At 37.7% G+C, this 18,396-nt stretch overlaps 1 protein-coding gene and 1 pseudogene across 1 annotated transcript; one reads left to right on the top strand and one right to left on the bottom strand.

Moving 5' to 3' along the window:
• Window positions 1-693: 693 nt before the first annotated feature.
• LOC113272696 (probable calcium-binding protein CML45) lies at window positions 694-1,348 on the bottom strand. The gene is made up of 3 exons (XM_026522498.1): window positions 1,251-1,348; window positions 1,026-1,167; window positions 694-960 (listed from the first exon to the last, which is right to left on the bottom strand). Exons 1-3 carry the CDS (start codon window positions 1,346-1,348, stop codon window positions 694-696), a joined length of 507 nt encoding a protein of 168 aa, XP_026378283.1.
• A 16,747-nt stretch (window positions 1,349-18,095) lies between these two features.
• On the top strand, window positions 18,096-18,195 carry LOC113276732 (annotated as a pseudogene).
• The last annotated feature ends 201 nt before the right edge of the window (window positions 18,196-18,396 follow it).

Below are 18,396 nucleotides of genomic sequence, written 5' to 3'. Positions count from 1 at the left end.
CAAAACACTCCATCTTTTACCGATACCCTGAATATTGATAAATGTTTTTACAGAGACATGTTTTGAACTTTCCTAATTACGCAACAAGTGGGGTTCAGTGTCCACGTTTATTTTTGTATGCCTCCATCATCGTAAGAACATTCTGTCCAAATTTGTCATATTAAAAAAATGTACTCTCTTTGCCCAAGTTATATGGGCGGAGGAATCAAATTTCTTAGATTAAAAAAAACTACATACATGACTTTTATAAATATACTTTCTCTTTCCTGTTTTATCCCTTACTTTTGATAAAAACTGGAACGTTAAATTAACTTTAGTGTAATACAACTATCGTAAATAAGGGCATATTTGAAAATAGTCATTTAGGAGCTAAAATCATGCCTATACAGATGGGCGCCAACCAAAAACTAGTTCTTTGTCTCTATCTATAACTTGGACGGAGGAGGGAGTATAACAAAATATCAAAATAATGCCAACTTAACTTGGCTTTGATTGTCGATGCATTAGAGAAGTTACATATTCAAACTGAGAATATAAAGCCCGCATTTGTCTTGACATCATCATATTATTAAGATCAGTAGTGATCTCAAAAGGAAGTATTAGTTTTAATCCAAATTTTTAAAAGCCCTTTTTCTTTTTCTTTTTTTGTTATTCATCAAGTAATTAGTAGTAGTACATTTACAAGCGAATTAGTCATTCAAAGCTCTTTTCCATACACTTAACAAACTCATTAAAGTCTATCCTACCATCTCTATTATCATCAAATACTCTTATCATTCTCTTGCATTCCTTAATATCATGTCCTTCCTTAAATCCTAACTTAAACAAAACATCCTGCAATTCTCTTTCATCAATGAACCCATCTTTATTTTGATCAAACAAATCAAAAGCTTTCTTCAGTTCCGTCAAACTTGGCTCATCCTCGTCGAACAAGTTTGAAAACTCGACTGAATTCAATCTCTGATCATGAAGTTCTTTGCATCAAAATGGTTGCAAAATACTCCCAAACCCAAATTCTTCATTACCATCTCCACATCTCCCACGTATAGTTTTCCAACATTATCATCACTTGCCACCATCCTTTCCCCATTTACAGATGCATCCTTCGAGGCAATCTCATTATCATTGCATAACTTGTTAGCGCTGTTAGATGATGTTTCAGCTGTACTAGACAGTTCATGGAAATCGTATCGAACACTAATAAATTTTCCAAACTCAGTATCTAATTGAATTTGAAGAAATCTTCGTACTTTTGAGTAGTAAATTTGAACACAATTGAGAATTCTATAGTATAAGAGAAACCCAAGAAGGGAATTAGTGATAAAGAAGGTGACAATGTCCTCTCCATTGTTGGTTATAGTTAAGAAAGAACACAAAAATGTAAGTGGAGGAATGCAGTAAAATTAGAATTTGTTATGATGGATGGAATGAGAAGACTGGATATATATGGCTTATATATGTGTATGAGAATCGTAGGCTTGTTGAGGACACAAAATTACCAGGAAGAAAAAGAAAAACTTTTAATTTGTTTGGAAGTTGTTGGGTGCATGACTGACCGACTTGGGTGATTGAAACAGCAAGTTATGTTGGCTCTTGCCAACACAGAAAGATATTGATTAGGTTTATAGGGAAGGTTCTCGTGAAGTGCTCGAGAGAAAAATCTGAAGAGACAGAGAATTAGCTAAGCTGTCATTGGCCTGCCGTATTTTACTTGTATTTTTAATGAGGTGCGTCTGATTGGGTCAGCAGCATGATGGAGTACAGTTCCTAGAAATTGGAATGTATATTTTGTTGTTTAAAAATTCAAAACGACTCTTTAAGAATGAGATAATAAACAGCGCTGGAAGTTTCTTAGGAAGTACCAGGGAGAAAAAGACTTTGGAAAATTTTGTTTCGTGGTTGGATTGGCATGTTTGTTGTTAAGTGCTATCTTTTCCATGATAAAAAGCGTTTTATTTTATTGTTTTGCTTTACAAAATTAGGTATTTGCCGTCTTGGTCGGGGGAGCAAGAGGCTTTTGTGCAGGTTACATATGACAGGTCGACAGAGCCGTGGAGGAGGTGTGGTTTCGGCTGAGAAACCGCTGAGAAAATCAGTTTCACTTTAGTGGACGAAAGAAATTCACTACTACCCATAGACTATCTCGTAGAAATTGTAACCTGACTTGTTTAGAAATTTCTTTGATCAAACAAGTCGGTGTCTACCGAGCAAAAATAAAATAAAAATCAAATCGGTGTATGACTAATTCCAACATAGCCGTTTTTTTGTTCTGTGACATTTCATACTTCACGAAGCCAAGAGTAATTTTCCATTTCAGATTGGGATGGTGTCACCATCTAATGTGAAATCAGGTTTGCCTTCAGGTGACTTCACTTCGAACCAAAAACAAGAAGAAAACGAAACTCGTCCAAAGTTTGTTTCACCAAACGCATTGATTCCGCAATATTCTGGCTGGTAGTGGTACAACTGGATTGTAATTTCACAGTTCTGCCGGTGTCATTATAGTATAGTGGTAAAGTTATTGGGTGATGATAATAGTGACCGGAGTTCCAAACTCGCCAGCACGAGATTCTTTATCGATCAAAAAAAAAGTAACTTCACAGTTCTATGGTAATAGTAACGGGTTTCAATTGAAAAAAGCCCAAACCGAAGTCCAAATCAAACCACAACGTCTTATGATTTGAGGCCCAAAAGTTGAGCATGTAGATTAGCCGGGGGCATGCGGCCCCGATGTTCTGTTGGTGGGATCAAATTAGGTCGTGGTCGTGGATTAGAAAATTGGAAAATTAAGTTAAGGCCCAACCCATGAATAACTCATAATATGAGGCCCTTAGTTAAAAGAGTTTTAAAACCAGGCCCCGAATTAAAATAATTTTTAATAGAGGTCGAAATGACTAAATTAACCTTCCGTATTTATATGACCAGACCTATCTTTTTCCTCACAACCACCACATTCGACTGTTTTGGAGAGAGAGAGAGTTGCATAGAGGAAAAAAATTCAAAACCGAAAACTTCCAGATACAAAAACCCTAGAAAGAAGAAGAAGCAGAAGAAAAAAGAAGGCGAAAAAAGAAGAAGAAGAAGAAGAAACAGAGGTTTGCATATGTTGAAATCACTCGGTTCTGTAATTTTGATTTTGATTTTCTCCTAATTTTCACACCATTCCTCATTTTGTTGATTGGGATTTAGTCTTTTCTTCTTCTTCTTCTTCTTGTTTAAATCTTTCAGCCAAAAAACAAGAACCAAAAAACCTAGGAAGATACAGTAGTTTATCAATCTGTTTGCTGAGAAGAAAGAAGGAAGAAATGTCAGTTTTCTCTCTTCTGTTATCGATCTGTTACTCTCTGGTTTTAGGTTCTAATTTCTTCTTTCACATGTTTCGATTTCAAAAATCTCTTGATTTTGTGATTATTTTTGCAAATTAGGGTTTCGTAACTAAGTTTGACTGATTTAGGTTTCATGATTTGAAATCAACTGATTTATATTCTTACAAATCGCATTGTAGATTCAGATTCAGGCGATAATCAACTAATTTATATTCAAATGCCGAGAGGAAGAAGGAACCCCCCTGAAGAAGATCCTGCATTAACAGGTATTATGATTATTTCCCTTTAAGATGTCATTTACTATTGGGGTGTATGTTGTATGATGATATAATGTTAGTGAAAACATTCTTTTGTGATATAACATGTGTAACTTTAAGTTACACATTCAAAATCTAACCACTGACTGTATTGTGGTTTGTATATTGAGTGTGTAACTTGGAGTTACACATACAAATGAGACTATATAACTATAAGTTACAAATTCAAAATCTCACAACTGACTTGCCAAGGGGATGTGTAACTATAATTTACACATTTAGAATCTCATGTTTTGATTACATGTAATGCCTGTGAATGTGTAACTTTAAAAAAAGGTGCATGTGTAACTATAAGTTACACATTGAAAATCTCACCACTAACTTGCCAATTGACTGTATAACTAGAAGTTACACATGCAAAATCTCACCACTGATTTGCCAATTGCCTATGTAACTAAAAGTTACACATGCAAAATCTCACCTATGACTGTATTGTGTTTAAATAATAGTTACACATCAAAAAATGACTTCCGTAATCCTTCATATGCATGTGTAAGTTAAGGTTACAAAGCACATAATAGAATGATTCAGTTTGTGTACTTGGAAAATACACATAGTTTGTAACATGATTTTGATTTTGCAGTTAAAAAAAGAGTGTATTTGATAAGTACACAACATACTGACTCATGCTATTTTTGTGTGTGATGTGTACAGGAAAATTAAGGCAATCGTTGAATGCAGTTAAGGATTTGGTAAAGGTGATAAAACCTATAAGACTGACTAATATGGCTCAAAGATATCTTAGGAGAGCTTCTTACGGTAAGCTTGTATTGATGTATTACAATGAATATAATGAAGTTGTACCAAGTACAACAAGACAAATCAGTACCAACAAACACGGTGTCGTGAAGCTTTTGAATTGCTTTGATATAGATTGTGAGACATCGTGTTCATTCAAGTTTGTTGATGACAAGTTTATAGAGTCTACACCGGCAAAGTCGGCTGGTATATTTTGCATGCAAAGGATTGGAAGTAGAAAGGGTCAAAAGATGTTAAAGTACTTTTCTCATCGCGATTCGATTGACAATGTTTTATACAGCAATTTCTTCACTGATATCAAATCTACAACACATCAGACGACAGTGACTAAGAAGAACATTATAGAGAATATAAAACAACTTATGAACGACATAAATGCTACAGATAGAAGAAGAAAATTTGATGAGAATAATCTAGTTTGTTTGATAGGTTTTTATCTTTGCTGTGTATTATTTTTTGGCGACATAAATGCTAATGGAGTGAATGTGAAATATCTTAGTATCGTTGAAACTTATGAGACGGTGCTCAAGGTGTCGTGGCCTGATTTAATACGCGGGCACTTGTTTGAAGAGATTCATACTAATGTTGATTGCTTGGAAAATGTGAAGGCTTGTGTACAATACCTACTGGTAAAGCTTGTGTGTAATTTATATTCCAGAAGTTTTACTGTTACGTTGTGGATATTTTAGTTCAGTCGACTAATTAAATTTCTATGTTGCAGATATTGTTTGCTGAACACACACCAGAAGGATTAATCCACAAAGTTGCGAACCACGAACAAGATATCCCAAGGGTTGGAAGGTGGGATCTATACCAGATTTCAGATTACATTTCTAGAACAAACATGACAGAGTTTTCGGTAAGTGTTGTATGTTAGTTGGTTTATGTTTTGTAAATTTATGGTACTATAATTTAGATATAAGTTGGACGTAATCAAAATTGTCATGTGTAGCTATAAGTTACACATTTAAATGTGCTTGTGTAACTTATAGTTACACATGCAAAGATAACACCAATGAATTCAATTTTTGTGTAACTATAGGTTACACATATAAATGTGCTTATGTAACTGTAAGTTACACATACAACTGAAAAATTTGTATATTTAGATTTTTTAACTGTTTTTGATATCTCTTTTTAACCTCTCCATCTGTTAATTGCAGCCAACTCCTAGCTTTGTGAATGAGTTTTCACAGATTGAAAAGCAGCTTGGTATATCAACCATGGTACCAAGAAAAACGACCTGCAAAGGTGACTGAAAGGGAAAACCATTGAGAATGAAAAACTGAAAAAGCAACTGCAAGCAAAGCAAGAAATGTTTGATGCAGTGTATGAAATTTCCAGAGAAGGGATATCAGAAGGGGACCTTTCAAGAACACCAGAGTTCAAGATTCACAATTTTAGTTGCAAAATTATAAGAGCAATGGGTATTGAACCTTATAAAGTGACCCAGGAAGAGTTTATGCAACAAGGACATGGAGGTACAGAGCATCAGGAAGAGTTTGTGCATCAAGGACATGGATGTACTGAGCATGAAGAAGAAGAGTCCGAGAAAGAGACTGAGCAAGAGAAAGAAAAATATGACCGCAAACTTCCTTCCATGAAGAATGTAAGTAGTTGTTCATTTTTAATATGCTTTAACTTGATAGTGATAATGATATATTAGTTGACATGTGTAGAGGTACACAATTAGTTGACAGTAAGGTCTTTGAACCTTTTTAGTTTCATACTTTGGTGATTTTTTTTTGCTAGAGGTACCAAATTAGACTTAATAATTGTTGAGTACACAAATCATATGGATGTGTAAACCCTAGTTACACATGCTAGGTATCCAAGTCATATGCATGTGAAGCTGTCGATTACACGTGATATGTTCTTCTATAATTTTTTAAGAAAAAAATTAACATCATCATCATCATCATCCTAAATAAAAAAAGTTTCTCATTTCAATCCTTGCACAGTTCCATGTATAAATCTTGCGGTTGGAAATACGCCAACAATTCTACAAGCTCAAACTGCTGCAGAGGGGCGCAAAACGCCTCTCAGGACATATAGTTCGAGTATGAAGAGTGTGACAACATGCAAGCCTCCTCCTACAAAGAAGAAGCCAGTTGCAAAGCAAAATCCCACTCCTTCAAATCTTGTTGATGAGGAGAAGAAGAAAGTTGGTGCAGAGACACATGTTCCGGATGAGGCGCAGAAGAAAGCTGCGAAAGGTGGAGTTGTGGATAGGGCGCAGGAGAAAGCCGCAGGTGATGATGTAACTGCAAATGTCGAAGTAGATACACCTGCAACTGTTGGTGACGGTTTGGTTATGACTTCTCCAACTCAGCCAACACCTGAAACTTTTGATGACAGTTTCCCTTCAACTCAGCCAACAGTATTTGATGACTCTATGGTGATAGCAACTACAACCCATCCAGGTGACAATCCTTAGATAAAGGAAGTTGAAATAACTGATTGTAGATGGGAAAAAACGATTTGCTGGTTTTTACGGAATTGAGGATACGACAGCGCGGAGGAGTCTCCTTGAACCGAACGAAATGTTTAACCTCACACAGATGCATTGCAAGAAGGGAGTGCTTTAAGTTCGAGAGATGAATCTGTAGGACTCCGGCCTAAACCAAGACAATAGCCATTCCAGAGTCAATTCGGTCACAAAAGAGGATGGGTCGATCTGTAGGAGGGAGGCTGAGAAATGTGTGAGATCAATGGTGATCGAAGATTATAGGTGTGTTGTGTATTCTGCGTAAAGAAATAAGATAAACTCTGATAGATTGAATTTGCTCTGTTGAGAATAATTGCTCAGACGTTGAGTTGTTAATCTCGTGTTGTCTGTTTGACCAGAGATTGTCCGTTGTTTCAATCATGATTCCGAGACTTATTTATATTGCAAGAATTGTAAACACCTTGATCCCATGAAGTGTCACAGTTGTTGGAGTCAAAGAATGGGGAATTGGGAAATCGTGTCAAAACCAGTTGTTCAGCGTGCGGAGACTTGGTTAATTTTCCACCCACTACTTTGCTAACTCCTCTAACTGATTGCACGACTTGCTCACATCCTCGTTGTGTGTATGAACACATGTGCCGTAGACCGCCAGACCAAAACCCTAGTTAATATCCCCTATGTGACATGATTGATGTCTCGTGATTGTGGAGTTAGTTGCTGACTTCATGGGACGATGAGTCCTTGTATTGCTGAGTCTTGATTTGCAAATATTCTGAGACTCATGAATTGAACATGTCTGTTGAGACAAAGGTATCTGATAAATGTTGATAACTTAAGGTGAGCAAATATTGTTGAATCGTTGAATATTGATAGTTGAACCAATATTTCTTAGTCTGAGCAAATATTTCTCGTCTGAGCAAATGTTGCTCGTTTGATGAATTGTTAGTATCGTTGAATATTGATAGTTGAACCAATATTCCTTAGCCTGAGAATATTGCTCGTCTGAGCAAAATGTTAATTTAAGATGCTAACATCTGAGCCGAGCATAATTATTAAAGTGTTGATCATGGGATCAACGTAAAATTATTAATGTTTGAATCTGCTCAGAATTATGTTTTTGCAGAGCTCTGGATTCGAAACCCTAATTTTTGAGCAATTGATGATTTATTGAAAATCAACCACATTGATGGAGGGACCGGCTACATGGGATGATGAGTCGACCATGTAATGCCCAGATGCTCGAGTGAGAAAGAATACCAAAGTCTCTTGAAGACCAGTTGGTGAAAGGATGATTAAATGCTGGTTTAATCATTTATTAAAATAGTGCTCGTCTCAGCTTTAGGTGATGAAACCTAATTATGAAGAGACGAGGGACCGACCAAGAGGGAATGAGACCGGCTCTTGGTGGTCGTGGGACCAGCTGATGGTCGTTTGAGCAAACTCCAAGTTGTTTGAAGATAGTTTGGACCCAATATGAGCAATTGAGCAAACTAGGTAAAAATTGTTAAAACATGTGGGACCGGATATTTTAAAGCCTTGGGTCGGCCTTGGTCGGTCAAGGAGACATTCCCGTGTCACCATAATGTTCGTGTCTCAGTCCTGAGAGTTTCGATATTTTCTTATGCGCGTTTGAGCAACATTTGAGAAAATATGAAGGATTCAGGGTTTTGCCGAAACTGAGGAATCTTCGTGAGATGATGAAATAATTAATAAAATAGGGGATTCCAAGGTGTGGGACCGGATACGGCTAGGGCATGGCCGGACAACTAGCAAGCTCGGTCCCGCAACACCTTTCCCAATTTTATGTATTTTCCCTGATGTGAGCAAAATACCATAAACCGAGTAATTTCATGAGGTTAAGGAATTTCCATGAAATTAGGGAAATAATAATAACAAATTAGGGATTCATGAAGTGTGGGACCGGCCATGGCCAAGGCATGGCCGGCCGGCTAAGGAGCACGGTCCCATGGTACTTTCCCTAATTTTATATTATTTTCATGACTTTAGGGAAATATCATGAAATCAAGGAGTTTGTTGAAACTAAGGATTTTCATTGAAGTGAAGGAGTTTCCATGAGATGAGGGAAACAAATAATATAAAATAATAAGACAAGGGCGTGTGGGCGGCCACGGCTAGGTGTGGATGGGGAAAAACGGTTCGCTGGTTTTCAGGGAAGCGAAGAGCCGAGCATGAGTCGAGACTCCTCAACCGAGCAAACTATTCAACCTCACACAGATGCACCGCTGCAAAGGGTGTGCTTAGATTCGGGAAATCAATCTGTAGGACTCCGTCCTAAACCAAGTTAATGGTCGTTCTAGAGTCAATTCGGTCACAAAGAGAGAGATGGGTTGATCTGTAGAAGGGAAGCTGAGAATTGTGTGGGATCAGTGATAATCAAGGATTGTGGGTGTGTTAAAGGTTTCTGCAATTTGTGGTGAACTGATGAGTTCAAATAAGTTCTGATGGATTGATGAATTCTTGAGAGTAGTTTTCTCGAGGAATTTTGTGTGACAGTTGATAGCTAGTGATCAATTGTTGTCCTTTCTTTTTCAATCATGGATTCAGAGACTTATTTATATTGTCAGAGTTGTGAACACCTTGATCCCTGTAAGTGTGACGATTTCTTGAGTGAAAGAGTTGGAAAGGGGGAGATCGTGGTGCAACCAGTTTCAGGTCGTGCGGAGATTGGGTTGATCATTTACCCACTACTTTGCTAACTCCTCCAACCGTTGACACGACTTACTCACATTTCTCGTTGCGGATGAACCCACGTGTTGTAGGCCGCCAGACCAAAACCCTAGTTGTTATCCCCAAATTTGACATGATTGATGTCTCACGAATCATGGAGTCTGAGTGATAGACGTGTATTGATTAGTCAGTGGATGACTGATTAGACAGTGAGTCTAGTTTTTGTTGAATCGATCATAAGTGGTGAATGCTCAGCGATTCATGGATCGAACATGTAATTCTCTGAAATGGTGTCAGTATTGTAATTCAGTGATGAATTACTGACCAGCGAGAGCAAGTATTGCTCGATTCGAGAAATTATTGAATATTGAGAATTTGACGAGAAACTGAGCAAGTATTGCTCAATTTGAAAAACTAATGATTATTGATGATTTGACGTGCAACTGAGCAAGTATTGCTCAATTCGACAAAATATTGAATGTTGATAATTTATCGTGCAATCGAGCAAGTATGCTGATTTCGACAAAATACTGATAATTCACTAAATATTGATAGCTGGATCAATATTTGAGCAATTGAGCAAGTATGCTCAATTCGACGAAATATTTATTGGTGACGTGACCCAATAAAATATTAAAATATTAGTAGATTACCAAATATTATATGATTAATTCAGATGATGGTTGCTGAATCAATATAAATTCATTAGTTCCTGAATCTTGCTCAGAATGATGATTCGTAGAACATTTTATTCGAAACCCTAATTTCAGATCATAGTTGATGGATCGCTGAAAATAGGTCATGAGTGATATAGGGACCGACCACATGGGATGATGGGCTCCATGTGGTGCCCAATGTTCGAATGAGCATGTACCAGGGTTCTCAGTTCGAGAGTTGGTGAAAGAATGATGATTAAATATCGGTTTCATCATTTACTGAAATGTTGTTGGATTCAGCATTAGGTGATAAAGCCTAGATATGAAAGGTGGGGTGATGTGATTTGTAGATAGTGGTAAAAGTGGTTCGATTCTCAGACTTGTGAAGGATATTAATTAGACTTAAATTCTAATATTAAAATAGAAAACTCACTAAAAATTATAGCAAACTCAATCAAAGTTGATATCAATATTAAAAGAACACTGAGGCTAAGATTCCACTATTTTCCAAATTCAAAGTGATTTAATCCAATATTGATATTCATGCAAATTTTTTTCGTTCAATTTGATTCTAAACTATTGCAACAAGTAGATTCTCAAAATAACAAGTGTAAATCCGAAGCATAGAACATCAAAAACCTAGGTCCAAGCATGCTCTATCAAAAGAAATAACAATTGCTTAACAAGAATCATTGAAACTATTTTCACTCAAGGCAAAACAATCATAAATATAATTGCGATAAATAAATAAATAAGAATATACCACTTTTTGTTGGAAAAATAGCTTCTTCTATCGCCTCAGCAATGGAGTTTTGCTCCTCATATTAATCACTTTCTCAAAATACATGTTTGTTGCTCAAAAGTTGATTAAAAGAGTGAAAGGTGTAAAGCAGCTGATTTGCAACTGCGTAAAAGTGTTACAGATCTCTGGTACAAAGAGGAACAATGATTACTGTTGTATATAGACGCTACTTATCTTCTGTTGTTGAACAACGACACTGTTCTGCGACTGTTTCTCGGGCGTCAATGTTCTTCGCGTTCTTGAGATGTGCAGCAGCACCAGCAGCAGAAACAGAGTTTGATAAAACTCTGATTTCTTCTTCTCTGGCTCTCCTCAGGTCCCCAAACTCTCGACACCCCTTATATATGACCCAACAATCTATTTATATCAAAAATACCGATTAAATCTCTCCTAAATCTTCCAAAATCTCTTTCCTTCTCTTCACGGCAAAGTTGCGGCAATTTCTTGTTTTAGAATTTCTACACGTTTCTGAGCTTTCCTTTCTATTCTAAACTCTTCCTTAGATAGATACAAATCTTTGGGAAGGTTCATAGCACTTTAATCTCTCTAAAATTCCCTAAAACAGGTTACACACGTGACTTTCCATATATTTCCGTTGTGATAAAAATCCGTCGATTGAGCCCAGGCTAATCGGTTTCAACACCCATATTAGATTCCTAGACCCATAAAGAGTTTATCCTATGAAAATCATAGGTTTAATCGACCTTAAACTCCTCCAAATAAAGAACCCTAAAATCTGTTCTTCACTGCCAAGATATTTCCCGCCAAAAATTGGTTTTTGAAATGTTGAAGATGGTCGCCCCCTATCCAGAGTAGGGGTGCGATTAGCAGCTGCCTGGAAATGGGATGCCCCTTAGTAATTAGGTTACCCCTTATCCAAAGTGAGGGTCTGAATAGCAAATGTCCTCCCATGAACGCAAAAAAACACTTTTCGAGCCAATTTCGCCGCAAAATCTTATTTTTCCAAAAACACCTACAAAGACATAAAAAGCCAAAATAAATACAAAATCGAACACTAACAATATATACAATTGAGATTATATCAGACACAAAAATGTGTCTATCAAATACCCCCAAACCTATTATTTTCTAGTCCTCGAGAAAAAATAAAATAAAACTAAAATCCTAACTCACTATCGCAGGCATCGTCGATTGCATTTAGCGTATGCAATAAGCCTTTAAACCCCTAGGTGTCTCTAGTGGCGGAGTGTTGTCTCCGGAGGGCTTACCAGAGGTATACCGACAAAACCTTTATACTCCAGACCCTAGCTATCTACACAGAACCTTGGAAGGCACTAAAGAATCTCCTTGGTTGGAATACTTATTGACTACAAGAGGAAGTACCCTGATGCGAAATTCCAATTGTTGTACACGAGTTCGCACTCAAGCATACTAGAATTCATAAGAAGTGACAGAGCTCTACTCAGATAGTCGCACTATGGACATCAATATCCGGAGTCGAAACTAATCACATGGATAGATCAAGAAGATGGATATAGAAAAACATAGATGGTTTTGATGTTTACTAGGTGAACGGTGTTTCTCATATCTGTCTGAAGGCCTCCGCTAAAATGAACCTATCCTAATGGACTGAGATACTAGTCTGACTAATATCAACACACTGGCATATACAAGGGAACCGGTGATTGATAATCCTAACTCTAGGTCAACACACTGGCATATACAAGGGTTCCAGTGGTCGACTTTATTGAATTTATTCCAGTTGGTCTGATGGTTTGGTCTCAATTTCTCTTTCTTTTTTTTTCCTTTTTTTTTTCTTTTTTTTTTTTTTGTATCTCAATAACTCTAATTCACCCTAGCATTGGTAACAACTTGAATCGTGAGCCCCACCTAATCACTTAGAGAAACATAGTTTAAAAACAAAATAAAAACAGAAGTGAAAAGGAATCAACGAGATATGGTGAAACTATCATGTTATTTCTAACACCTGAGCTCTGTGCTTTTATGAATAGACTCTTTAGATGTTGCCATCTAGTCAGATTGGTTCCTCAACTCCTACAACCAAAATGCTTCCATCCACTTAGATTTGTTAGTGCCATCCTTAATAGGGATAAATTTCTAGGCTCTGGAGTTTATTTATTGCAACGAAAAGGTAACAAAAAGTTCCACCCCACCCCCAAAATTAAATCTAACATTGTCCTCAATGTTTCTAATTAAAGAACAATACCAAAAATATAAGTAACATGAGGAAATAGAGAAGTCGGAAAGATAGTACCTGGGTGAAGTGTAACCAAAAACCTACAAAAATATTATACAACATACAAAATCGCCTCGATGGTCAATCAAGGTAAACAGGGTCCTCCAGAGGGACATCCTCAACATCACCTGTATGAAAAGGATCTAAAAAGGGCTTCAATCGCTGACCGTTAACCTTCGAAGAACTACTACCATCTGGTGTCTCAATCGCAATAGCGCCATGAGGAAAAACAGTATGGACCACAAAAGGACCGGTCCACCGAGAGCGCAACTTCCCGGGGAATATATGCAAACGAGTGTCATCAAGAAGAACTTTTTGACCTGGAGAAAATGACTTTCGCAAAATATTCCTATCATGCACAAGTTTCATTTTGTTCTTATACTCCTTAGCACTATCGTATGCATCTCTACGAATCTCGTCCAACTCATTGAGCTGGAGCTTTCTTTGAGCTCCTGCCTTGTCAAGTGAAAAGTTTAAGTTCTTAATATCTCAATAGGCTCGATGCTCTAGCTCAACAGGCAAGTGACATGCCTTTCCAAATACTAAAAGATAAGGTGACATTCCAATGGGTGTCTTAAACGCAGTACGGTAAGCCCATAAGGCATCAGTAAGCCTCGACGACCAGTCTTTCCTGTTTGGATTAACTGTTTTCTCTATAATACGCTTAATTTACCTATTGGAGACCTCTACCTGACCACTAGTCTGTGGATGATATGGGGTATATAATTTGTGGGTAATACCATATTGTTTCATTAAAAGAGCAAACGGTCCATTACAAAAGTGTGAACCTCCATCACTAATTATAGCTCGCGGCGTACCAAAACGTGTAAGTATATTCTCTTTCAAAAACTGGACTACAACTCTGTGGTCATTCGTTTTACACGGAACCGCCTCAACCCACTTAGACACATAGTCTACAGCGACAAGTATGTAAAGATAACCAAACCAAATAGGAAATGGACCCATAAAATCAATGCCCCACACATCAAAGACCTCAATCACTAAAATAGGGTTCAAAGGCATCATATTTCTACGGGAAATGGTTCCTAACTTCTGGAAACGCTCACAAGAAAGACAATGACTATGGGAATCTTTAAACAACGAAGGCCAGTAAAATCCACACTGCAAAATCTTAGCAGCAGTCTTCTTAGCACTAAAATGACCCCCACATGCATGTTCATGACAAAAGGAGATAATACTAGACTGGTCACTCTCAGATACACATCTCCTAATAATCTGGTCCAGACAATACTTAAACAGATAAGGATCATCCCAAAAGAAATTCTTAACCTCGGCTAAAAACCTAGAACGATCTTGCTTACCCCAATGTTGAGGCATTCGACCAGTAACAAGATAATTCACTATATTTGCATACCAAGGTGATTGGGAAACAGAGAACAATTGTTCATCAGGAAAACTGTCCCTTATATGAAGGGAATTATTAGGGTAACTAACAACTAGCCTAGACAAGTGGTCTGCTACTACATTCTCTGCACCCCTTTTGTCTCTAATGTCTGGACAAAATTCTTGTAACAAAAGGATCCATATAATCAATCTAGGTTTGGTATCTTTCTTAGACAAAAGGTATTTCAAAGCAGCATGATCAGTATAGATTACGATCTTAGAACCTAATAAATAGGATCTAAACTTATCCAAGGCAAACACGATGGCTAGAAATTCCTTCTCGGTAGTTGTATAGTTCATTTGGGCATCATTCAGAGTTTTTCTAGCATAGTAAATCACATGGAGTAATTTGTTTTCTCGCTGACCTATCACAATGCCTATAGCATAATCTGAAGCATCACACATAATTTCAAAGGGTAGGTTCCAGTTAGGTGCCTGGACTATCGGGGCAGTAGTGAGTAAAGTTTTAAGCTTCTCAAAAGCCTCTAAACAAGCATCATCAAAGACCAACTTAACATCTTTAGCAAACAAATTGCAAAGAGGTCTAGAAATCAAGCTAAAATCCTTAATGAATCGACGGTAAAAACCTGCATGCCCTAGGAATGACCTAATATCTTTTACGGTTTTTGGGACCTGTAAAGTCTTAATAAGGTCAACTTTGGCTTTGTCTACCTCTATACCCTTTGAAGAGACGATGTGCCCTAACACAATTCCTGATTCAACCATGAAATGGCATTTTTCCCAATTAAGCACTAAATGTTTTTCCTTACACCTAGTCAACACTAATATCAAATGATGCAAGCACTCATCGAAAGATGAACCAAACACTGAAAAATCATCCATAAAGACCTCTAAGAACCGTTCTACCATATCAGAAAATATGCTCATCATACAACGCTGAAAAGTTGCAGGGGCATTACATAGCCCGAAAGGCATGCGTCTATACGCAAAGGTACCAAAGGGACAGGTAAAAGTGGTTTTCTCTTGGTCTTTGGGGCAATAACGATCTGATTATAACCGGAGTAGCCATCTAAGAAGCAATAGTGACTATGTCCAGCTAATCGCTCTAGCATTTGGTCGATAAAAGGAAGGGGAAAGTGATCCTTCCTTGTGACCTTGTTCAATTTCCTATAGTCAATACACACACGCCATCCCGTGGTCACTCGGGTTGGGATTAATTCATTATTATCATTCTGGACTACAGTGATACCTGATTTCTTGGGGACAACCTGAACAGGGCTGACCCACTTACTGTCTGAAATTGGGTAAATAATACCCGCATCTAACAACTTAAGCACCTCTTTTCGAACTACCTCTTTCATGTTAGGGTTCAGTCGACGTTGCATCTCCCTAGAAGGTTTGGAGTCTTCCTCTAAATGAATCTGATGCATACACACAGTAGGACTTATACCCTTAATGTCTGCTATAGTCCACCCTAAAGCTTCCTTATTGTCTTGAAGTACATTTACTAGCCTACTTTCCTGATCACTATCCAAATCGGAAGCTACAATCACAGGTAAAGTCTCAGATGGGCCTAAAAACACATACTTTAGAGTATCGGGTAGTGGTTTAAGGTCCAACTTTGGGGGCTCTTCTAAAGAAGGAATTAGGGTAGTCTCAGAAACTGGTAACGGTTCGAACCTAGCTTTCCATCTATCAGTGTCTAACACAGGGGTAGAATCTAATAGAGCATTCACCTGTTCAATAGTGCTATCGTCGTCAAAATCTAAACCAAAATGGGATAGACAACTTTCTAATGGGTCTTCAGACAAATGTTTGGTAATGACTCCTGAACTAAGGCTTCTATCATGTTCACCTCTTCAAACATGTGTCATCTAGCTCATGAGGTTGCTTACTGACATTAAAAATGTTCATCTCCATAGTCATATTACCAAAAGATAAACTCATCACACCATTTCGACAGTTAATGATCGCATTAGACGTAGCTAAAAATGGGCGACCTAAAATCACAGGTATCTGGTTCTCTGGGTCAGGGACAGGTTGGGTATCTAGGACCACGAAATCCACTGGATAAATAAACTTGTCGACCTCAATAAGAACATCCTCGATAACACCTCGAGGGATTTTAACAGACCTATCAGCTAACTGCAGTGTCATCTGAGTAGGTTTCATTTCACCAAGTCCTAGCTGTAAGTATACATGGAATGGCAGTAAGTTCACACTGGCTCCTAAGTCAAGTAAAGCTTTTTCTACCCGGAAGTTACCTATTGTGCAAGCAATGGTAGGAGAACCTGGGTCTTTGTACTTTGGAGTTGTGGTGTTCTGAATGATTGAACTTACGTGACTAGCTAAAAAGGCTTTCTTATGGACGCTAAGTTTTCGCTTTCGCGTACACATATCCTTAAGGAACTTGGCATAAGCAGGAATTTGCCTAATTGCATCTAATAAGGGAAGGTTTATGGTAACTTGCTTAAAAACCTCCACTATGTCATTAAAGTTCGATTCCTTCTTTGTTGGTACTAATAGCTGAGGAAATGGGGCTCTAGGCCTAAAATCAGACCTTTCAGGAACCGAATTCACATCATCAGAAACTTTATCAGTCTCTTCAGCTACTGGTCCTGAGAGGTGAGATCCTGAGGGGTGAACTACAGTATGTTCACTATCGGGCATGGTTACCTTATTGTCTACAACTCTACCACTTCTAAGGGTTCTAACATTCAATTGATTCGATGGTTTTGCACCTAATTCATGAACTCCTCTAGGGTTGGGTTGTGTTTGACTAGGAAACTTACCTTTTCTCTCAAAGAATCACTTATCAGACCAACCTGGGTTTTTAACTCGGAAATAGCCTGACTATTTTCTTGTCCTATCCTGTTACTAGCTTGTAGACTTGTTCTACGGATAACTGAAATTTTGCAGTTTCCTGAGTTAACAAGGCGAGAGATTCCTCTAAACTTAGGATTTTCTTATCTGACTGATTCTGAAACTGAGCTAATCCTGAAGGATTCTTAGTATAGCCAAAACATGGGGGAGCATTAGAATTACTAAACTGACCTTGACTTTGGCCCTTAGGCCATGAAAGATTCGGATGGTGTCTCCAACCAGGATTATAGGTTTCTGAATATGGGTCAATCTTTTGACGGTTATCAAACCTAGTGTTATTATAAAGAGCATTGGCTTGCTCTTCAATATTCTGGCCTTCCCAAAAAGGCTCCACTCTACCACTATTCTGACCCACTTCTAAAGCTTATAACCTTTTTGCTATAACATCAATTTTGGCATCTGATTCGTAGCCTCCTTTTACCCTATTAACGTTTCCTCAACTTAAAAGAATTGTTTTCTGGGGTGCCCTACTATTTTCCCATTGCTGGGTTTTTTCGGCGATTTCATTAAAAAATTCCATCGCCGCATCAACAGTTTGGTTTTCAAATCCACCAGTGCATAGAGACTCAACCATGGTCGTTGTGGAATAATCTAAACCCTCATAAAGGATCTGAACTAGCCTAACCTTTTCTAAACCATGATGAGGACACTGGGATAATAAATCATTGAACCTTTCCAAATACCTATATAAATATTCTCCCTCTTGTTGTGAAAATGTGCATATTTGCGTCCTAATAGACGATGTTTTGTGCCTAGGGAAAAACTTATTGAAAAAGGAAGATGTAAGTTGTTCATATGTCTCAATTGACTCGGAGTCCAAACTATACAACCACGACTTGGCCTTATCTTTCAGGGAAAATGGGAATAACCTAAGTTTCAAAGCATCATCATCTAAGCCTATAATTCTTAGAGTACTACAAATTTCCTCAAAAT

The sequence above is a fragment of the Papaver somniferum genome, chromosome 4 (assembly GCF_003573695.1).
Source record: "Papaver somniferum cultivar HN1 chromosome 4, ASM357369v1, whole genome shotgun sequence".
NCBI lineage: Eukaryota > Viridiplantae > Streptophyta > Magnoliopsida > Ranunculales > Papaveraceae > Papaver > Papaver somniferum.
The sequence above is the reverse complement of the archived record's forward strand: the minus strand, read 5'-3'. Positions and strand labels throughout refer to the sequence as shown.